The following is a 23,259-nucleotide window of genomic DNA, read 5'->3' as shown; positions in this document are numbered from 1 at the left end:
CTAGCCGTGGCCACCTCTCCCCAGCTCCCTCTACCTGAGCAGGTGGACTGTTGGGATCTGGTGCAGGTGCTGAGACAGGAGCAGGCAGCATGGAACCAAAAATGGAGCGGCTGGAAGAGAAGAGGTCTGAAAGACAACATCAGGTGCTTTTAAGCTCTATGTGCCCATCATATCCTTGAATTAAGATCCAAATAAATCGGGTGCTGAACCCCATCTTACCCAGAGGAATGCCATGGCCAGAGGGCATTTCCCCCCCTGGGGTAACTCTGCAGAAAGAGGCCCTCTGCTTGGAACCGCTCATGCTGGCAACTAGTGTGGGGTATGAAATACTCCCAAACCGGGCATTTGGCAGCTCTTATGAACCCACTTCTAACTGCAGGACACTGCTGGGAGGCGGCTGTGTTGCCAGCGCCCTCTGCTGCCTATAGGGAGAACTGCTTACGGTCTCAGGCAAACCTTGAGGATCTGAGTTCGCAGGAGAATGGTGATTCTCTTTAAGAGAGAACCCTGCTGGGGCACCTGGGTGGCTCAGTGGGTTGAGCCGCTGCATTCGGCTCAGGTCATGATCCTGGGGTCCTGGGATCAAGCCCCGCATCGGGCTCTCTGCTCAGCGGGGAGCCTGCTTTCCTTCCTCTCTCTGCCTGCCTCTCTGCCTGCTTGTGATCTCTGTCTGTCAAATAAATAAATAAATAAAATAAAATCTTAAAAAAAAAAGAGAGAGAGAACTCTGCTGCAGAAAAGCTTACCAGATCTTGCCACTACTACCAGTATATATATATATATTTCTGGAAAAATTCTAAATCCTCCCTCTTGCCCATTCTAACAGTTCCCTCTATGAAAAGGAAACACCAGTGTGCTTTATCCTGGGCAAAGGGAGATCCAGGCGGCCATGCTCTCTTCCTGCCCCGTGTTCTCACCCTGGAAGGGTTCGAAAGTGTCCATGAAGTCCAGGTTGGGCTGCAGAGGAATCAGCCCCGGCTGGATCATGTCTGCATTTCCCAGATGTGCTGTAAGAATCAGAAAGGAGACAAAGGAATCATTCTGCCTTCTCAGACAATGTTGCGAAAACACAAAAAAGGCCTGACTGGATCCTCCTGGCCCTGTTCAGATTCTTCCAAGTAGATGTGCAGGCGGCTGGCAGGAATTTCTATCTTCTTGTGGGTTTGTGGCTATTCTCCACCCTCAGAAGGCAGGAAAGAAAGAAAGAGAATTTTTGTAAGAAAGATAAAGTGTCAGGGAACAGACACTCCCGGGATGCAGAGATCCCCAGTTCTAATTGGTAGTCTGTGGGCTCTTCCCTGAGGGGTTAACTGGATGCCTGACTTTGGCCAGGCAAAAGGTCGTGCTTCTGATTTCTTCCCGTCAGTCACAGGCACTGTCACTTGGCCTAAGTACAAAACCTCTGCTAAGGGGACAGTGTCAGAAATGTGAAATTGATTCAGACCAAATCCCCAGTCTTCTCGCAGGGGTACCATGGACCTGACAGCTGCCCAGGAAGGCCCATTTGCAGTCCCCACCCACTCAGTGCATGTGGCCCTCAGATGCCAGCAAGGTTGGCCAATCCTGCCCTGGGGGGCCAGGTTATGGGGGCGATGCCAGAGAAGGAAGCCAGCTGTGTGTTCAGGGTCAAGGATCTAGAGATGGCTTACCTATTTCCCGGGGGTTGGGCCATGCCACCGGCTGGTGTGAGGAAAGTGTTGAGAAGAGGGTGTCGCTGAATTCTGACATGAGCATGTCTGTGTCCAGCAGTGGGTCCTCCTCCATGGGGACTGGGGTCTTCCATCCATCCCCACGTTTGTGCCAATAAAGCATGTCATCATCCTACCGCCAACAGGGGCAGGGGGAGGGAAGAAAAATCAGAGGGGCACTAGTGAACTCAGAATTCCCAATCACATCATGTTACCCTATCGTGCAGAGCTGCAAGGGCTGTTGTAAAAGATGAGGGGAGTGTGTGGAGTGGGGAGAACTGGTCTGTTTCCCGAGCCTGCATGTTCTCCATGCGAGAAGGGAGGTAGTCCCTCCTGGAGCCGCAGGGACAGTCTTCGTCCCCACAACCTCCTGCGGCAGGCCTCACTGTCGGGCCACCCACATCATTGCTGTTTCTTGTCAAAGGAGGGCTCTCGTGAGGATCCTCACGGCCCCTAAGCTCACTCACCTGGGCCAGGCTGGAAAGGTCCTCATCCTTGTGCTGCTGTAGCTGTGGAGAGAAGGGGAGACAAGGTGGTCACCCAGGGTCCTGGGAGGAGATGAGGCCCTCAGCCTCTCCTCGAGGAAGCATCTAGGGCTTGTCTCCCTGAAAGGCACATGAGAGATCCTGCTCTCTGCCATTCCCAGGCCCATGCTGGGCACAGAAGAGATTCTCAACCAGTGTTTGTGGGTTAACTAACAGCCAGAGAAACTGAGACCACAGATAACTTGGCCAAAGCAGGCCCATCACTTGGGCTGGGCTAGAATGCTGGGTTCCCCGGGGGCAGCGACGTAGCCACAGCCTTCGGGGCCAGTGTCAAAACATAGATTTAGATTCTCCCTCCCCTATGGGGCTTCCTGAACATGCTGTTCTTGGAGTCCAAGCCAGATACCCTTTTCTTGAAGTAGGTTCTCCACTTGTGATACTCCCGGATCACTATCTCAATGCGGCTTTTCCAGTACTTTCCTTCCGTGGTGATGGCCTGTGAAGAGATGTGGGTCGGAATCAAAAGAGGGTAATCTAAGTTGATTGGCAGGACTTGACCTGAAAATAAAGGCTGGCAGTCAGCCCTGGACAATCCAACTCAGAGAACCCTACCACATGCACACAACTTCATTCACAAAGTGTGTCCCACCCCAAAGACGGGCTTTTATTTCATGACCTCAGATAATGAAGGGCGGCTTCAGTAGCACGGCTCCTAAGGGTCTGGACTGGAGCATGGGTCAGAGAGTGCTTGGGCCCGGAAGAGGGAAAGGGCGCTCCACCCAGGCACTAGAAAAGCCCTACAAAGAGCCAGGGGTAGCCCTAAATGCCCTTATCCAGGAGACTCTGCCACATTTCCAAAGGGTGAAAACAAATGGCCAATCACAGAAGTTTTAGATGGAAAGTGACTTCCAGGATCAGCTACTTCAAACTTTCCATCATGCAGGGGAGCCCCTTCCACGATATGCCTGAAGAGCTCTGGTGTCAAAGAAGTTACTACCTCCTCAGAGAGCCCAACTCACTTTCAGGCTCCTTTTTGTTTATGGCTGGAGTATATTAAAGCAAGTCCCATACATTATAAGGCCCATATAATTTCACCCTCCCCAGAAGCAGCCCCCAATAAAGGATTTCGGTGTAACCTTCTAGACTGTTCCTACACACATAATCACGCAGATACACGCTTTTTAAAAAATTAACATAAAGTTACTAAAATACTGTTGTACAACTTGTTTTTGTTTTTTTCATTTACTATTTCTTCAGCATCTTTCCATCTCCACATAGAAAGATCTTGAGGTCATTCTTTGTTAAAGATAACTGCCTTGTAAGGAGCCCAGACCTCTCCCTTGACTTCCAGAGAAAGGCCAGTGTTAAGAGACAGTGGAGAATAAGTCCCAGCGGGAGAACCCCTGAGTGCTCTGGGTCAGCCCAGCCTGAGCAGAGGGGAGCCCCTGTGGGCTGTCACAACATTAACATGGTTGCGGGGCGGCGCAGCCAGACCTTTTCCCCACATCACCCCAACTGCTGCAGAATCCAACCCCTGCTCCGGGCCCTGGGAGAGTCGCTTCCTCCTGATGAGGGCAGATCCTTTCCAGCTACTGATGGCCATGAGCCAAGTACCTCTGGCCTGCGATGCTCATCTACTTCAACAGAGCCATCTAGTGGAGTGACAAAGTGGCACACGGGATTCTTGCGCTTCTCCAAATCTAGGCAGAGAAAGGATGAGACATCATCACTATGACCAAGACCCCTGAAGGAGCCCACATCCCCCTTACAGCGGGACCCTCCTAAGTGTTCTTTCCTTCTCCTTCTCTTGAAAATGAGATTTCAGAGTATAAAGGAAAAGAATCTGTCAGTAAGTCATGGGTAAGAACCCAAGGGTTCAGTATCCATGGGTCAGTAACCCAAGCATGCCCCAACCCAAAGATCACTAGATCTACTGGCATGAAGCCAGCTGGAGAATAAACACGGCCTGGGTCTGTATCTTCTTTGACCTGCTGAAAACAGGAACGGTTCCCTGACTCTTCAAATGTCACCTCAGCTACAACATCCTTGACTCCCCTGGAAAGAACTAAGCCCTCCCGCCTCTGCCTTTACAACCTGGGCCCAAGTGTCTAACCTAATAGTGAGCACGTTATGCTGTGAGCACTAGGCTAACACATCTGTCTCCTGCAGATTATGGGCAACTACATGACATAGATCACGTGACAGGCCCCCTGGGCCTGACACCTGAGAAGTATCTAGTTCATTACGATTTGGCTTGGTTTTCCAATTGCTGCAGACTCCCCAAGAGAGGCTTCCCTTTGAGACATCGTGTTTGAAAAGTGGGCTCTGGGCCCCAACATGAACCTGGACGTCCCACCCACAAGGCCTCGGGGGCCCCCGCAGACCCCTCCTGCCAGAAGCCTGTGTAGCACTCACACTGCATGTACCACGCCCGCCAGATGGCATTATTGAGCCGGATCTTGTCTCTCCACTGGAGCTTCAGGCCCTTGAAATTCTTCCACTTGGGGGATACCAGCTTCCCACTGAAAGGTAAGACAAAGAAGGGAAACTTAGCAGTTCCTCAGAAAATGAAATGAAATCGAGAAGTGCCACCCACTCACTCCAGGCCTCAACATTCTGGATTAATCCATCACAAGAGACAGGCTAGACTTGACAGAAGATACCAGTTACTTTCTTCAAAGTGCTCAGCAATAGGGAAAGGGGAGGTGGGAGTGGGGGTGGTGATGGTGTCAGTGCACAGAGGGGAAAGGACTGGCCACGCATTGGTAGGTGCTGGAATGGGACGATGGCACACGGGTTCACTGTCTTAGTCTGTCGATGTTCACCTGTCTTTTAATTTTTCCATAATTAAAAGTTTAAAAATCTTTTGATTCTTCAATATATCAGATCTTCATGTTGTACACCTTACCTCAGCTTATGCAATGCAGTAGGTCAATTACAACCCAATAAAACAGGGGGTGGGAGGAAGAAAGAAAGAAATCTGCCAGCAAATAAGTAAAAGCCAAGCTCCTTCACCCTGGTCTACCTCCTTTGTCACCAGTCCCCAAGAGGCATTTACAATGCAGACACACAAACCATCCCATTGGCCTTGGAGCCTGTGGGACCCTCTCTTGCCTCCAGTCCTGTACACCTATGGTCCTCATTCCTCACGGTCCTCCTTCTGCTCCCTGCTCCAACACCATCTCCTCCGTGCTGGCACTGGCCTCCCCTACGCTGCTGATGATTCCTTCAGGGTTCCCTGAGCACCATTCAAACTCGGCGGCACTCAGCCACCCTCCACAGGGCAGCATCCACACCCACAGCTGCACGTAGTACCCTGCAGCTCACTGAGGTGAGGACCCATTAGGTGGCATCCCCCTAAGCACCTAGCACAGACCATGGCACATAGCAGGATCTGGGGATAATTCTTCTCTGGATGAGCTAAGGAGCCCTTGTACCCCAGCCACCCGCAGGCTAGGAGCACTCCCCAGTGGCATGGGCTTCTCAGACAGTCTAGTTTGCCAAGTGCTGTGTCAGAAGCCACCTTTGGGCATCTGACACAGGGCTCCTTTTTTCGGAAGGCTTGAGATGGACAAGGCAAGATCTTCAGTCCATAACCTAGTGGGTTCTGGTGGTTCTACCCGGCTGTGAGCCACAGCCCTGTCTCTTCCGCAAACCCACTCAGAACCACCTTGTGAGGAACAGCAACTGATCTCCAAAGACCGCACCCAAGCCGTAAGCCCTATATGAACCTGAGAACCTGGCTTAAAAGCAAAGCCCCTCGCTGGGCACCTGGCAAAGGCCTCGTGCCTCTCCCACCTATCCCAGCGAGCCAGGGTTTGGATCACATGGGGCAGAAGGCTGGGAGTCCCAGAGAGACAATACCTCAGGATGCCCTCACAAAGTCTGAGGGACAGACAGAGCAACAGTTTCAGCTCAAAGGGTTGGACATTTCCAACCCGTCAGACACCTTCTTTGCCACTTCTGCTCAGTCCGAATGTATTCCTAAGCCACCTCCAAGCGGTCTGCTCGCCCTCAGCCTCAGCAGCCAGCGGCTAGACCCCAAGCCTCTGCTGCATCATGCATGCACCAGGCAGCTTGGCAGTCAGGTAACTTGTCTGCCGCTCAGTTTCCTGGGTAAACTCAGGATAATGCCATTTCCTCCTGAGCGTTTTGATAAGGATCGTGTACATATACATATACACTTAGACACATGTAATTGGCAAACCCTATCGTAAAATATAAGTTATACATAACTATCTCAACTATCTGTGGACTTAAGTTACTACTGAAAGGCCTGAGATTTAAAATCACCTGACTTGAGAAGTCCTTTGTGTTTGCCTCCACTGTCATGTGGCTGTTCCTCCTCCACGGAAGGAAAAAGGTGACACCCACAGGCCCACCCTCGATACCAGTGAACCTGGTATCTCCTCGATACCAGGAGAGAGGGCAGCCTTGTCTAAGAGCTTAGAAGGCAGAGACCCTCACTCATGCATTCGACAAGGGACAAGCGCTACAAATGGAGGAAAGGAACAGATGGGGCACATGAGGCCCCGCCCCTGTGCTGAGGGTCAACAAAGAAGAGCAGAGGGCTGTGGGAGCACAGAGTTGCATAACCAACCCAGCCTGAATAATCAGGGGAGGCTTTCTGGAGGAGATGACATCTCAGCTACCACCTAGAGGATAAGGAAACGGGCTTAACCTCAGCCAGGGAGTGTCCCCTGCTGCTCTTTCTGCAAGCCTGTGGTGGCCCTGAGGTGAGCAACCACACACCAGGTCTAGAGCTCCTGCGGTGGTGGTTGGGGGCAGGGGCGGGGGCGCGGTGCACGTGTGAGGCACTTGACACCAGGCTGGAGAGCAGAGTGCACCGCGGAGTAGATTAGGTCCCACAACTTGGCAAAACTAACCCTCTTTCCCCTCTTCTGCAAGACCTTCCAGCCACTTGGTATCTACTAGGCAGATGGTTCCCGGAAACAAAACCAAACAAAACAGAAAACTGTCCCTGTTTTTTAATTTCCTTAAAGGGAGAAAAGACACTTTTCCCATAATTTATAGCTTTCTCATGCTGAAGCCAGGATTCAAAGGTCACTCTCTCTGGGGAATCCTTCTGGGGTGTTCGCTGCTACACAGTTGACCGAGGACGACCGAAGAAGAAGGGACGCCATGCAAATGAGGACTCCAGGGAAGAGAAAAACCTTTGGTGTCCCGCAGTGCTCTGCAAGAACCAACCATTGTGCTTAACTACAGGCCAACCCTCACCTCTGCTTTGTTAAGAAAAAGTGGCTGACGTACACGTAAGACCATCTCCTCAACGATGTCAGATCACGCCGGCAGCTTCGATTTCGTAAAATGAAGAGGAGAAGACACAAAGGGAACTCAAACACTGCGAGCTAGAAACCAAACTGGACAGGGGCAGTTCGGGGTTCTCCTCTTCCTCCATGCTTGCTGAAATGGTTCACTTTTCCTTGATGTTTACATCAAATTTGGTCAAACCTCAGCACAAATATGTAGGAATCCAGAATGTACTTACAACTGCTGTCCCATCATCGTCCCAGGTTTCTGTAATATCTCATCAGTCAACAGGTGGTGCTCAACCAGCACGAAGAAGTGAGTCCAAAACCCAAACCTAAGCTGCCCACAGAACTGGCGACAGTGAAAGAGCACTGTGTTGGATGTTTTTTATGGTGACTGACCATCCCTGACCCATAGAAATTTCAAGACAAGGTCTGAAAAAACAGCACAAACAGTTCTATATACCAAAGTACTACAGAGAAAAAGGACTCCATAGACACATTTTTAGGAAAAGGGGGGGATAAATTTCTTCAAGTCTCCACACTGATGGGCCTCTCAGAGCCTTTGGTGCGCTGATGTCACCGTCAATCTTCAAGGAGGGAAGAGGAGACATCCCTTAATGCAGACATCCACAGACCAAACCTGGACTGGGACCCTTATCATGGGGGGCACCCAAAGTCTAGTTTCCTGGAGAATACACTGGGGATGGGTTGCTCTACACACTTGTAAAAGGGGACTCGAAGCTCCCTTGGCAGAGCTCTCCAGAGCAGTGGCCCCAGAAAGCATTTGTAGTCAGGCTTCTGCCCCCTCAACCCTGCCCCAGCTTCACTCATCCTCCAGAAACGGCTGATGGGGTCCTTCTTGGTCTAACTCAAGAGTATGCTACTTTCCTTCCTTTTGGAAGGGAGGGGATAGATGGGGAGGGGGAGAGAGAGAATCTTAAGCAGGTGCCCGGCACGGAGCCCAACACCAGGGCTTGATCTCATAACCCTGAGATCACGATGTGAGTCAAAATTGAGCCAGACGCTCAACTGACTGAGCGACCCAGATGCCCCACCACGTTCCTTCTTTAAAGAGTAACCAGAAACACCTGACAAAAATTTTTAAGACCACTGGCTTCGCCTCAATAAACAAAGCCCTCTTCCAGCCTCACCTCCCCAAACTGCCCTCCTACATACCCCATGGGCTTCCCTGTCGGAATAATGACCCCAGATTCTCCCCAAACTACGGGAAGGCCAAGGTCTAGGGCTGACTCATCCTAGCACAGTGCCTGGCATATAGGAGGCACTTTTAAATACAGAGCTACTAAGTGACTGTTAACCTTCTCCATATTGAAAAATCTTCACGCTGTCCTGCCACGGACACTCTCCTAGAAGACAGCTCACCGCGTGAAACAGGAAATTCAGATCTCTCAGAACTGTTGGTGGGGGGGCACCTGGAGGGGCTCAGTTGATTGAGTAGATGACTCTTGGTTTCAGCTCAGGGTCATGGATGGAGCCTGGCATGGGGGTGGCTCCATGCTCAGCAGGGAGTTTTCTTTTTTTTTTTTTTAATATTTTATTTATTTGATAGAGAGAAATCACAACTAGGCAGAGAGGCAGGCAGAGAGAGAGAGGAAGGGAAGCAGGCTCCCCGCTGAGCAGAGAGCCCCATGCGGGGCTCGATCCCAGGACCCTGAGATCATGACCTGAGCCGAAGGCAGAGGCTTTAACCCACTGAGCCACCCAGGCGCCCCAGCAGGGAGTTTTCTTGAGATCCTCTCTCTCCCTCTGCCCCTCCCCACCTCAAATACGTAAATAAAATCTTAAAAAAAGAAAAAAGACTGTTGTTGGATAGACTAGCAAACTGAATTCTTCAGAGGTCTGGCAAGAGATTGCTTTGGAATGGCAACTAAAGTGCAAGCTTTACACAGACAGGAGCTGAAATTAAGAAGAACTGGGGGTAGGTGGGACCAAGAGGGGATTTCTGTGCTCTGTCCGTCCCAGGTAGGATTAGCTCCTAATTCCCAGTTGCACCACTCTCTCCAAAAGAAAGCAGGCAGAGGATCTGTCTCTAGGATCTGTCGCTACAGGTCCCAGAAGAGTGGGGGGCCCATTCATTTGTTCACTGAACCATCCTTGCCTGTAATGGGGCAGTATTTCTTCCCCATTCCTCAAAATGCTTCCTGGATGCCCAATAGCAAGTTATCCCCAGCCCCGCCTCTCCTTTATTCCCACCCAGCTAAGCAGCGTGGGTTATGTTAGCAGTAAGTGTAGGAGGAGGAACCGGAGTGCGTGGTCCAGGCCCTTCCCTGCCTCCTCTTCAGAACAAGCTGCCATTTGTTCTGCTCTGCTCCTGCAGAGCTTGGGGTGGGGAATGGGGCCTGTCCTAGTCCAGGACTGCCTGAGATGCCTGGAAAGGCAGTTTGCAGTTCACCAGTAAGCCATACCCTCAGCCTGATCAACAATAAAGATAACATTCTGGCTACCATTTATTGACTCTTTTTTATTGTGATCAAGTGTATATAACATAAAACTTACCATGTGAACCATTTTAAAGCATACGATTCAGTGGCTTTAAGCAATCTGCAATGCCATGTGTCCACTGGGGCTACCTAAGTTCACAACAGTTTTCATCATCCCAAAAGGAAGCCTGTACCCATGGAGCAGTCACTCCCCATCTCCTCCTCCCCATGCCCTGGCAACCACTAATCTACTTTGTCTCTCTGGTTTGTTTCTTCTGGACACTTCATATAAACAGAATGATTAAATATGTGGTTTGCATGTGGCTTTTTTCACTAGGCACACTAGTATCAAGGGCCATTGTAACAAGGGCTAGTCCTTCGTTGCTTTCCACGGCGGAATTCTATCGCACTGGAGGGAAAGACCACACGTCCTTATCCGTGCACTGGTGGATGGACATTCGTCGTTTCACCTTTTGGCTATTATGAACAGTGCTGCTGTGGACCAACTGCTCTGTTTCAGTTCCCAAACTGTGGGGCACTCTGGCAGGGGAGAGAGGGCTGATCAGTAAGCTGGCCCTGGGGACACAATGATGGGCATAAACAACTTTGTTGGGGGGGCAAGCAGACAACTGTCCGTCAACATCTTCAATGCACATCCCTTTGACTCACAATTCCGCTGTTAGGAACTGATTCACGTGCACACATGCATAAGGACACACGTGGAGGGGCGCCTGGGTGGCTCAGTGGGTTAAGCCTCTGCCTTCGGCTCTGGTCATGGTCTCAGGGTCCAGGGATCGAGCTCCGTGTCGGGCTCTTCGCTAGGCAGGAAGCCTGCTTCTCCCCTTCTCTCTGCTTGCCTCTCTGCCTACTTGTGATCTCTGTCTGTCAAATAAATAAATAAATAAGGACACATGTGGAAAGACATCAAACAGCAGCACTGACGTGGCAGCCAAAGGCTGGAAACGACTTATACACTCATCAAAGGGAACTGGTTTGAAAACTGTGTTGTACCCACAGAGAGGGACACCATGGGGCAACTGCACAACAGCACACATTTTATGCGCTGAGACGCGGGCAGAGCCACAAGTGATACGAAGCGAGGAGGACACTGAGGGGCAAGACAGACGGCATGGCTGCCCCGTGTATTTGTAACAGGGAGCTACGCACACAAGACACACGGGCTGGGCCGAGAGGGAGAAGAGACAGCCTGTCAGCCAATCTCAGAGAGATGCACGAGAAACAGGGAACAGGGAAACAGTGATTTCCCTTTAGAGAGCTAAATTGGAGAATGAAGGGGTTCAGTTGGAGACTTAGTTTTTGCTGTTAACTGTTTCATACTGCTGAAATGTAATACAAGAATAGGTTTTTTTTTTTTTTTTTTTTTCTCAAAATAAATAAGGCAAAAGGACCAGGTACAGTTCAAGATCTTATAACAGAGCTTCAGGTTAACTGGGGAAGGCAATTAATCACATGAACAGATAAAAAAATTTATGTGCAAGTCAATTTTGTGAACTACACCCAAATATGAGGATAATGCTTATTAAGTGGTTTCTTAATGAGTGAGTAGATTAATAATGCTCAGACTGGCCTCTCTTCCAGGATTCTTTTTCTTCAAAAGAGCGGTCTCTATTGGCCTTCCTGGGATCTGGGCCTGGTTCCACAGGCAGCTAGGAGCCAAAACTAACAGGCTCCAGACAGACAAAGGTTCATTGAGGAGCCAAGACGTGGGGAGCAGGCACAGCGAGAGGCATGGCAGGAGGAGGGCAGTGTGTTTAACGGAATCGCCTGAGCTGTGGGCCTCCGCCCTGGGCCTCCTGCCCGAGCAGAGCCTCCAAACTCCTGAGGTTGTCAGGCCCTGCTCCCACACTTAAACACGGGTCCTCCCTCCTGCACCCGCAACTCATCCTCCTCGGGGGTTGCTTGGTGTCTATTTTACTTTCTCATATTCAAAGAAAGTCCTGTTGGAGAAGCAGATTCTGAGGGCAATGACAGCAAGGCAGGAACATACCCTCCTGAGGTCCTTGTTCCGGGTCTGTCCTACTGACAAGGTGAGCGAGTGTGTGTTGTGTGCATGTGCGCACGTGTGATGTATGTGGTGTGTGGGTGTGTGATGTATATGGGGGTGTGTGACTGCACACTGCACACACCCTGCCATGTGTGCAGACTGCGCACACAGGTGTGTGGTCTGCATGTGTGACTGTGTGAGAGAGCACACTTGTGTACATGTGTGTGCTAGTGTCTAGGTGTGCATCTGCCCTCATGTGTGAGCATGTTTGTGAGGGCCTGTTTTGTGTAAAAAACAGGGAGTAATCATTTCTTTTTTTTTTAAGATTTTATTTATTTATTTGACAGAGAGTACAAGCAGGGGGAGCAGCAGGCAGAGGGAGAAGCAGACTCCCCACTGAACAGGGAGCCCGATGTGGGGCTCAAGCCCAAGACCCTGGGATCATGACCTGAGCCCAAGGCAGACACTTAACCGACTGAGCCACCCAGGCACCCAAGGAGGAATCATTTCTATAACCTTCAAAAATTAAAGCAACTTGAAGGAGCTGACACCAGGCAAAATCAGAGAAGCTGCAGTGGTGACCTCTCATTCACCCTGTGAATGCTGGTGACCTGTGTCCTTGCTGGGAGCAATCCGTCCTGTGTCCTGGCCTTCCATAAGGGGACAGACACCGTCAGGCTTGTACCACTTCTAAGACAACAGGGAAAGGAGAGTGGTTTCCATTTCTGAACAAGGGACATGAGCTGTCCACGTCCCACTTTCGATATAAAATGGTGTCGATGTCCACCTCACCGGGAGAATTACAGTGACGTATAAAAGGACAGAGGGAGCACGAGCCAATGCTGGGGCACGCGGCTGAACAGCAGTCAGTTCTGGGGCATGTTGCTGAGTTTTAAAGCCTGGAGTTTCCAGATTCTAGCCATAACTGGACTTTCAGGCAGGAGCAGGGATGCTGGGCAGGGAACCATTTAAAGCCAGATTCATCTGTTTATTTGTCAGGGTGTTCAGACTCCTTTGGACCGGGTACAGGACCAGACTTAAAACAAGAAAAAGTGTCATGACACTTCTTTGTGTCTGCACACAAAAGTTTGCATCATTTGTTAATAAATTTTAATACTTAAAAAAAAAATCTGTGCATTAGCCATATGTCTCTCCTACTGTATTGAGCTGTCTGTGCCCTTTGTCTTTAAAAAAAAAAATTTTTTTTTAAGATTTTACTTATTTATTTGACAGAGACAAAGATCACAAGTCAGCAGAGAGGCAGGCAGTCGAGGGGGAGGCGGTTCCCTGCTGAGCAGAGAGCCTGATGTGGGGCTCGATTCCAGGACCCTGAGATCATGACCTGAGCTGAAGGCAGAGGCTTAACCCATTGAGCCAGCCAGGCGCCCCCTAAAAAACTTTTTGTTTTGAAATAACTATAGACTCATGGGAAGTTGCAAAAACAGCACAAGGAGTCCCCAGTCCTTCTCCAGGGCGGCATCCTCCGCAGCTGTAAGCACAATTTTGCCACTGGGACAACAACCCTGCATATGATCGTTAACTAGAATACAAATCTTCAGTTTTCACTATCCATTAAAACGTTGACTGTTTTTCTCTTGCTATTTAATGTTGGTAACACCATAATATTAATTTGTGATGTTTCTACAAATGTTTCCCTTAAGTTTTGGAGTTTTACTTCTTGATATAGCATATCTTTGAATAAGTAGATTATACATGTGTGCAGTCATGTCTACTGGTCTTCCTTTATCATTTCTTTTATTGCTTCGCTGCCCGCCCGTCTACCCCATGAGATTGTTTCCATTAATCTCTTTTTTTGCTTTTTAGTCTTATTGATTTTAAATTATACACCTATACTGAAAGAAAATTCAAACGACACAAAATAGTACAAACAAAAGCAAAGCCCCCTGTAATTCCACTACCTAGAAATAACCATTATCTGAATTTTGGTGACAATATTGTGTAGTGAAGAAATGAAATAACCTTATCCAAAGAGAGTCTGGCCTTTGCCCTTGGCTCCTGGGAGGTGACCTCTTTGCCCCTGGAATGTCCTGCCTGACTGGAGTATCTTTGTTTGCCTGGGGGCTTTGGTCTCCGGAGACTCTAACAATCTGATTCACTGTAGGGGTTTTGGACCACACGGTATCAGTTCCAGTCTCCAGAGGAACTGATAACTAAAGATATTAGCCAGATCTCCAGGAGGCGCTGAGGACGAGAAGGTGGCCACACAGGCAGTATGTGATCAAGCCCCATAAAAACTGTGAACACGGGGCGCCTGGGTGGCTCAGTGGATTAAGCCGCTGCCTTCAGCTCAGGTCAAGATCTCAGGGTCCTGGGATCGAGCCCCGCATCGGGCTCTCTGCTCCGCAGGGAGCCTGCTTCCTCCTCTCTCTCTGCCTGCCTCTCTGCCTACTTGTGATCTCTCTCTCTGTCAAATGAATAAATAAAATCTTTAAAAAACAAAACAAAACAAAACTGTGAACACCAAAGACTCAGGTGAGCTTCCCTGGCTGGCAAAGCTCCAGGTGCGTTGTCACACACTGTGGTGGGAAGGAGGAAATGCCAGCAGAAGGACGGCACTGAATGCCTCTTCAACTCTGCCCTATGCACCCCTTCCCTTGCTGATTCAATTAGAAGCTTTTCCCTGTAATAAACCCATAATGAAGACTTTAAGTTTTCAGTGAGTTCCCTGAGTCCTTCTAGAGAATTGTTCAACATCAGGATGGTTTCGGGAATTCCTCTAATTTACAAGCTGGTGTTAGAAGTGAGGACAGTCTTGTGGACTATTATCCCTAACTTTGTAGTTGGTCCTTAAATCCTTGTAATATACATAGATTCATATATATATATATTTACACATATGAATAAACAAAATATTTAAATATGTTGGATCATTAATTCTATTTTATATCCCACTTTCATTTATGTTACAGGTATCTTATTATGCCAATATAGTTTTATATAATTTTTATTGGCTGTATATATTTATCACAATCTACTTAACTTTTTCTTCATCAATAGACATTCATTTATACTAACGAACACATGCTGTTTCTGCTTTTTACTATTATAAACAATGCTGTGATGAACATGCTGCTACTTACATTTTTGTGCAATTACATGACTGTTTCTGTGAGATAAATACCTAGAAACTCAAAAGCTGAGTTGGAGGGTATATATATATTTATAATTTTATTACAAAGAATCAAAGCTTATACTAATTTACAGGTCCAACAGCAGTGATTAGTGCCTATTTCCCCAAACCAGTACTTACATTAGTTATTATTTATGTTTGTGAAGCCAACAAGCAAAAAAATCAGTTGATTTTTTGGTTCCCACTTACTATCTTTTTATGCTTATTAGCTGTTGGAACTTGTATGTTAGTTATCCACCTATCTTCTCTTTGTTTTGTGTCGCGTGAGAGCTCTTAATGTGCTAGGAATGTTTGCAACACACGCGACAGAGTTATTGGGCATATCTTTGATGGTCTAACTTGGCCTTGACCATTTATGGTGTGACTTGCTTTGGTTTTTGCTCTACTCTACTTTTTGTATGTATCGTGGGCTTTTGTTTTTATTTTTGGTAGGAACTTTTCATTAATGTAGTCAAAAATTTTAAAGTCTTTTCTTTAATGTTTTTATTTTTGTGTCTGTACTTTAAAAAGGCTTTTTCTAGGCCCAAACTGCGAAAATTGTTCCAGTTTTCACAGCTCCAGTGCTCTCACAGCTCCACATTTTACAGTCAAGTCTTAGGTCCACTGGAATTTATTTTGCTGTAATATGTGTTAAGGGGATCCTGCTTTAGTCAATGGTTCCTAGTTATTTATTAAATAATCCAACTTTCCCCTGCTGGGATTAAAATACCATCTTTATCCTACACTACGTTCTCATATATGTATTTGGGACTATTCCTGAACATCCTATTTCTTTTGGTGTTTTGTGCATGTGTTTTTAATGGTTTCACTTTTTACATTTAACTCTATCTAATTTATCCAGGGGGAAAAAATCAATTTACTTCTTTACGCAGCTCACCCCAATTAGCTATCTGATTGTCTCACCTTGCTCAACTATTTTATGAAACTTCCATTAACATATGTTAAATTATAATATACACTAGGGTCTGTTCTGGGGCCTCCTGTCACTGATTCATGTCTAATCCTATGCTAGCATAACACTGATTTAATACTTATAATTTGTAATATACTTTACTATCTAGTTTAGGTTGGTCCCCATCATTTTTTTAGAACGTTAGAATTCTTGCCTTTTTTTTTTTTTAAGATTTTATTTATTTATTTGTCAGAGAGAGTGAGCACAGGCAGACAGAGTGGCAGGCAGAGGCAGAGGGAGAAGCAGGCTCCCTGCCGAGCAAGGAGCCCGATGGGGTACTCGATCCCAGGATGCTGGGATCATGACCTGAGTCGAAGGCAGCCGCTTAACGACTGAGCCACCCAGGCGTCCCAGAATCCTTGCCTATTTACTCTTCCATGTTCCAACTTTACAATCACTTTGTCAAATCTCAAAAGACAACTATTCTGGCATTTTGATTAGAGTGGTACTTAATAAATAATGTGGGCAGGGCTGACCATTCCATCCGGGTCACCTCCATCCTAGATCAGTGTACGTTTTGCTACTTATTCAAGCCACTTACCCTACTTAAAATATCAGAGGAATCTGAAGCTGTCTAGTATTCTATAATTTACTTCATCTATGTCTTTCACATTTCTAATCATATACTTCTTTTAAAAAAAGATTTTATTTATTTATTTTTGGGGAGAGAGATAGAGCACAAGCAGGGCAGGAAGGACAGAGGGAAAGGGAGAAACAGACTCCCCAGTGAGCAGGGAGCCCTGGGATCATGACCTGAGCCAAAGGCAGTTTACCTGACTGAGCCACCCGGCACCCCTAATCATATATTTCTATTAATGGTTTAAAATAATGTAAGAAGAAAATTTAGAAAGCTAAACCATCAAAACGAGTTACACACCCAAACACAAACTCTGTCTACATTTTACTGTATTCAACTTAGCATACTCCGGCCCGGCAAGTAGCTAGTATGGTAACCGCCACCTTCACCCTGATTAAAGCCGCCAAGCCACAGACACTCCTGACATGAGTCAGAAGCTTCTACCATATCAGTACTAGGAGTAACTACCCTCAAAGAATTCAGCCATTCCCTAGCACTTTTTTTAAAAGATTGATCAATTGATTGATTGATTTGACACAGAGAGAGAGAGGCAGGTGGAGAAGCAGAGGGAAAGGGAGAAGCTGACTTCCCACTGAGCAGGGAGCCTGATGGGGCTCGATCAGAGGACCCTGAGATCATGACCTGAGCTGAAGGCAGATGCTTCATTGACTGAGCCACCCAGGCGGCCCTTCCCTAGCACTTTTATCCACCTACGCAAAAAGGTAATTAGTAGGTTCAAATATTCACCACGGTTAACATTTTTATGTAAAAGATGAAAACTCCACCCTGTTATAGACATCTGGCCTAAAGGGAAAGTAAATTAACAAAGGCCTCCAGCCAGAGGACACACCTGGAGTCAGGACTCTAGAAACTGTCCACCAGAGAGGTAATAGAAATAGATCAGTAGGGGCGCCTGGGTGGCTCAGTGGGTTAAGGCCTCTGCCTTCGGCTCTGGTTGTGGTCCCGGGATCCTGGGATTGAGCCAGGCTTTGGGCTCTCTGCTTGGTAGGGGGCCTGCTTCCTCTTCTCTCTCTCTCTGGCTGCCTCTCTGCCTGCTTGTGATCTCTATATGTCAAGTAAACAAATAAAATCTTTAAAAAAGAAAGAAAAAAAGAAATAGATCCGCAGATGTTTCTGAGTTCCTATGAAGTCTTCCTACGAAGACTGGCAAGAAACAAATTTGTTATTATTATCATTACCAGTCGTTTTCAAGGCACTGCCAGCTATCTAACCCACTTAAAAGGCAGAGATATCTGAAGCTGTCTGATGCATTTCAAAGGATAAGGTAACACTCTTCAGGTAGCCAAGACCTATAAATAGGCTTTAAAAACACTGGCTCCTTTTCTAAAAGTCAGCTTTGACAATTAAAGAAAACCACTGCAATCTGCTCTCCACTGAATTTGAAACCCAAACCTTGACTTTGACAGGACCAAGGGTCGCAGTGACAGTCTAGGTACATCTACCAAATCCCCACTTTTCTGAGGGCAGGAGCTAGAGCTGGCAGGTTAATTCTATGTAGCACCTACTCTAATGCCTGTGTAAAATGGTGCTTAACAAAAGAAATGAGCTGATGATGAGAAGGAGAATGTTTTCAGGTTGCATATGGGCTATACAGCCTGAACACTGTGGCCAGATTAATTTGGCGGAGACACCACTTTCTTCCTGACACTATCCTGATTTACTTATTTAACAATGTTCTAGCTGCTAACGATACAGCAGCAAACAAAACAACATTCCTCGTCCACAGAGCTTATATTCACGGGGAAACACAGACATCCAAGTATGTGCTATGTCGGGAGCCCTTGTGGTGTGGAACAAAAGCACGGTGGAGGGAGCAGAGGTGCTGTTTCTACAGGGTGAGGTGTGAAAGAGGAAGGCGGATCCTGTGGACACTGATGGATCCTGGCTTCTGCCTCAACAAGCCAACAGAACTGCTTTTGCCAAGGACGCCAACGGCCACTACACTATCAAATCAGTCACTGTCAGACCTCACCTGACAAGAGTTTCCTCCAGCATTTGCCCCTACCGCATCCCCAAGGCCTCACCCACTGTGCAGTCTACTCCTATGCCGGGCTGCTCTCCCCTTCGCCAGCTTTTCCTCCCCCTTCCCGCAGTCAAGGGGCTTGACCTGAACCCTCCATACCCCACACTCTCTCCCTTGCCTCCCCTCTACCCGCATGCCAGGATGACCTCAACAACTCTCTCACACCTCTCCCCTGCTGAAACTCCTGCAGGGGTTCTCACAGCTTAAAAGGTAGAACAGAGGGGCGCCTGGGTGGCTCAGTGGGTTAAGCCCCAGGTCATGATCTCAGGGTCTTGGGATCGAGCCCTGCATGGGGCTCCCTGCATTAGCAGAGCCTGCTTCCCCCTCTCTTGCCTACTTCTCTGCCTACTTGTGATTTCTCTCTGTGTCAAATAAATAAATTAAAAAAAATTTTTTTTAAGGTAGAACAGAGTCTCTAAATACTCAGGAAGGTAGAGCCCCTACCGCTGCACACACGTGGTGTAAGCAAGCACTTCACTCACCAGGCTAACTCCATCATCTTGCAGATCTTAGCCTCCCGAAGGATCCCTCTTGGACCACTCTCAGTGCAAATTACTAGCTAAGCCCTCTCCCAACACGCTGTACCCGCTGCAATCTGCCATTACCTACTGGTGTGTGTGTTGTCTCTACAACAGACTGCGATTTCTATGAGGAAGGAGCTGTGTCTATCCCATTCACCGACACCTGACTTGTCCCAGCACAGCGCCACCACGTAACAGGCTTTCGAGTATATGCTTAGTGACCTCCAGAGTGAAAACATCAGTGTGTTCCTACTGCCCACAGAGCCCCCCTGCAGACTAGGGCAGCTGCTGGCCTTGCCCCATTGGTCCTGCACTCTGCACTCCGCTGGGCTCTGTATGGGACCCCAACTGCAAGGAGTCTTCTATTTCCGTCTCCATTCTCTCTCCTTGCTGGGAACTCCAGGTATTCACGCAGATCCGTTATTACCCTTTGTTCTTGGTTTGCAGGTCCCCCCATCCTGCCTTCCTTCTCCCCCGCCCCCTTACAGCTGTATAAATGAACAATTATAGCCTTTTCTAGATCTGCTTCATTTTAAAGACCTCACCTAGGGCGCCTGGGTGGCTCAGTGGGTTAAAGCCTCTGCCTTCAGCTCCGGCCATGATCCCAGAGTCCTGGGATCAAGGCCCACATCAGGCTCTCTGCGTAGCAAGGAGCCTGCTTCCCTTCCTCTCTCTCTGTCTGCCTCTCTGCCTACTTGTGATCTCTGTCAAATAAATAAATAAAATATTAAAAAAAAAAAAAAGACCTCACCTAGATGAAAAGGAACAGTATGTTACCAACTGAACAAAACCAAATCAGGAGTGGGGACCCAGCAAGGCTGTCAGTTCTGATGGTACACAGCATGTGATTTTCAGTGGGATACCATCTCCACCCAATTCAGTGCTCCTGGCCTCAGTTTCCCTTTTTGTGATGAGAGAGAACTTAATCAGCTTATCCCAACCTCCTGTCAGTTCTCCAATCTGGAACTGTCCCCCTCCTTGGAAAGGGAGATGCTGCCCCTGAGGTGCATAAATGAGAGGTACCCAGAGTAGGGGTGTACCGGGGAAACAGCAGCTACTGTTAAGCAAAAGAAAGAACAGAAGGATCTGTAACACCCCACCACAACCACACCCCCTGCCGTAACTCTGAGGAGGAGGCTTTTACAAAGTACGAACGTGGGGGTGGGGGGACGGGTGGCTAGGCGACGGGGATTAAAGAGTGTGCTTGTGATGAGCCCTGGGTGCTGCACGAAGTGCGGCATCACCGTCCTGTACACCTGAAACTAGTACTATGCTGAATGTTAAATGGAATTTAAACAAAAACTTAAACAAAAAACCCCAAAACAAAACAAAATAAAAAGCACAGACAAACACCACAAGAAACCACAGGTGTTGGCGAGGATGTGGAGTAAAAGGAACCCCGGTGCACGGCTGGCGGCAATGCAAACTGGTACAGCGCAGTGCAAGACAGTGTGGACGCGCTTCAGAAAGCTGAAAACAGAACCAGCCTCTGATCTAGCAGTCACACCGCTGGGTACTTACCCAAAGATAATACAAGAACACTAATTCAAAAAGATACGTTCCCTTGTATGTTTACAGCAGCAATATTTACAGCAGCCAAGACACAGAAGCAGCCCAGGCGTCCCTGGCTAGATGACTGCAGAAAGACGTGGACTATACACACAATGGACTGTTATTCAGCCCTGAGAAAGAATGAAATCTTACCATGTGCAACGACATGATTAGAGCTGGGGAGGAGAATGCTAAGTGAAGTAAGTCGGTCAGAAAGACAAATATGTACAATTTCATTATGTGGAATTTAAGAAACAAAACAAACAAGCAAAGGGAAATGAGAGAGAGAGAGAAAACCAAGAAACAGACTCTTAACCATCGAGAACAAACTAATGGTCACGAGGGGGAAGAGCATGGGTAAATGGGGGAACGAGGTGACAGGGATGAGGGAGGGCACCTGTCCTGAAGAGCACCAGGCTATGTACGGAGGTGCCGAATCACTGTGTCATACACCTGAAAGTAACACAACACTCTGTTAACTATACCGGAATTAAAATAAAAACTCAATTAAAAAAAAAAAAAAAACACAAACAGAAGAACTTTGTATGGCCCTCCTCAAGTAACAGAAATTCCCAAAACGAAATGCTTTACCTTTGTCTGCTAAAGACAATCTCCCTTCCATCTGCTACTGAGAATCAGCTGTCACCCTAAATCTCTCTCTCCTAATTCGCCTCCCATGCATGCATTTTAATCAACTTGTCAGGCACCCAAGTAAGAAGTTTGGGGTGGGTTGGAGAGCTGGGGTTCACTCACTCAAGGCAAACGAGATAATCTCAGGCTGGTGTCTATTTCAGAAACACTGTAAATCTACGCCACCCCAAAGGCGCCACACAGCCCTCCTGCTGACCGTCCCCTGAGACGTGTGTAAATATTTCGTCTTTACTGGCACTCAAAATACCTATATTTTTGTCTTCATGATATTTTCACTCTGGTCTTTCTGTCAAAAGGAACAATTTGCTATTCATGAAATCAAACTGGAAAACAGTGGTAGAAGATGAGGTTTTGGTTCATTAGCAAATCCCAGTTTTAACCTCAGACCTTTATACGTATGAACCCTGCTGCACCAATATTTCCCATCTTAACTGCCGCTGCAAATGCTTAAGAAGAAAAGTGTGTCTTTATAGCTCCAGGGAGAAGAAACACACCTTAGTTACTATAGTGCTATAAAAATCAAGGTCAGGGTAATTTATCTCTCTTTCATTTACTCCTGCTTTGAGCCTCCTGGGAAAACACACAAAAACAAAATGCACATTTCTAAGGCACAAATTATTTAACAAACTACCCAGCAGGAAAAAAGCCAAAAGAAAAAGTGATGCACATGTGTTTTCTCAAAACCAAAGTCCTTAACATGCTGATATTTTTCTCCCTCCATATTCACAAACGAAACTGACAAATGAGGTGGGCAGGAGGAGCTTGTGGTATGCAAGACTGAACCAAATGGCAAGGAGATTGTTTTCTCTCCCTGCAGGTCTCTAGGAACTGGTGTGCATTTGGGAGGAGGAGAAGAAGGAAAGGGTAGGGAGAGAAGTTCCTATGAACGAAACGTGAAGCCAACCATTTAAACTGATTTTTATCTGTAAAATTTCAGAATCTTCGTATCATTGTAAGAGCCCAATCCACTTCCCTGATATAAGGAAGAGAGTACCACCTGATTCTTAAGTCAAAATCCCAGATTTTACTAAGGAAATCTGATCCTGTCCACTGGGCCGCAGTGATGAACCATAAAAATCCATCTACCAAGAGACTCTGAGGCCAGGCCACACTCTTCGAGGGGGGACACAGTGTAGCTCCCACTACGGGCTGACTCTCAGAATAAGAGCAGTCCTTCTTTCATCACCACCTGTTACCTGCCACCGACCATGGGAGTGGAGAGACTCTGTGTCCCCACCTTCCTGCCCACTGTGCAGCCTTGGGTGAACATCTGGCCTTCCTGAACTTCACTTTCTTGGCCGGAGGTGGGGGTGGGGGGGGGAACCAACCTACTTTACAGAACTCTGGTAAGAATTAAATGAAGTAAGGTGTTTAGATGGACTAACAGCGTCTGGAACACAACAGGTTGCCAATACAATGGGTTTCTGAGTTCAGGTGACATTCCCCATGACTTTCAGAGCTGCTCTGACTCTGTGCTGTGATAAAGCAGTTGAAGGTTTCTCTGCCACAGCAGACAAGCCTCCCAGCAGACGGACTCAGGGAACAAAGAGAGAGCATGACTGTTAGGGTGGGTGTGGAGCAAAGGTCTTGAGAGCGGGAGGGAGCTGCCATTTAGAGATTAGATACGCGGTTCTTCAATGAAACACCATCAAATCCCACCAGTGCCTGCACGCAGACACAGCTGTCTTCTTTATTAGCACTGGTTCACTCTCCAACACAGAGGAGTCTACATAGTAGCAAGATCTAATGGTCCTTCAACAAGAACTGCAGTTAGGGCCCTCCACAGCCTCCCATTACTGGCACACACCGCCCCCCACCCCAGTAGCTCCCTCAGCAAGGAAGTACCCCCTGGGGGCTGATGCCCCCCCCTCTTCAACATCCGCTCTGGGGCATACTTCACAGCAGTATCCCCTACCGGAC

The 23,259-nt window shown here is 47.7% G+C and overlaps 1 protein-coding gene across 1 annotated transcript in view; it reads right to left on the bottom strand.

The window, feature by feature from the left end:
• LOC123954017 (MLX interacting protein) overlaps positions 1-23,259 on the bottom strand; it is a 60,023-nt gene that overhangs the window by 12,142 nt on the left and 24,622 nt on the right. The window contains exons 2-8 of the mRNA XM_046024594.1: positions 4,589-4,695; positions 3,788-3,873; positions 2,580-2,669; positions 2,156-2,197; positions 1,650-1,821; positions 918-1,007; positions 35-126 (exon numbers count right to left, since the gene is read on the bottom strand). Of these exons, the coding sequence (XP_045880550.1) occupies positions 35-126; positions 918-1,007; positions 1,650-1,821; positions 2,156-2,197; positions 2,580-2,669; positions 3,788-3,873; positions 4,589-4,695 (679 nt within the window). The remainder of the gene's footprint in view (positions 1-34; positions 127-917; positions 1,008-1,649; positions 1,822-2,155; positions 2,198-2,579; positions 2,670-3,787; positions 3,874-4,588; positions 4,696-23,259) is intronic.

Source organism: Meles meles, chromosome 12 (genome assembly GCF_922984935.1).
Source record: "Meles meles chromosome 12, mMelMel3.1 paternal haplotype, whole genome shotgun sequence".
In the NCBI taxonomy this organism is placed as follows: Eukaryota; Metazoa; Chordata; class Mammalia; order Carnivora; family Mustelidae; genus Meles; species Meles meles.
This window is presented reverse-complemented; position numbering and strand designations above follow the sequence as displayed.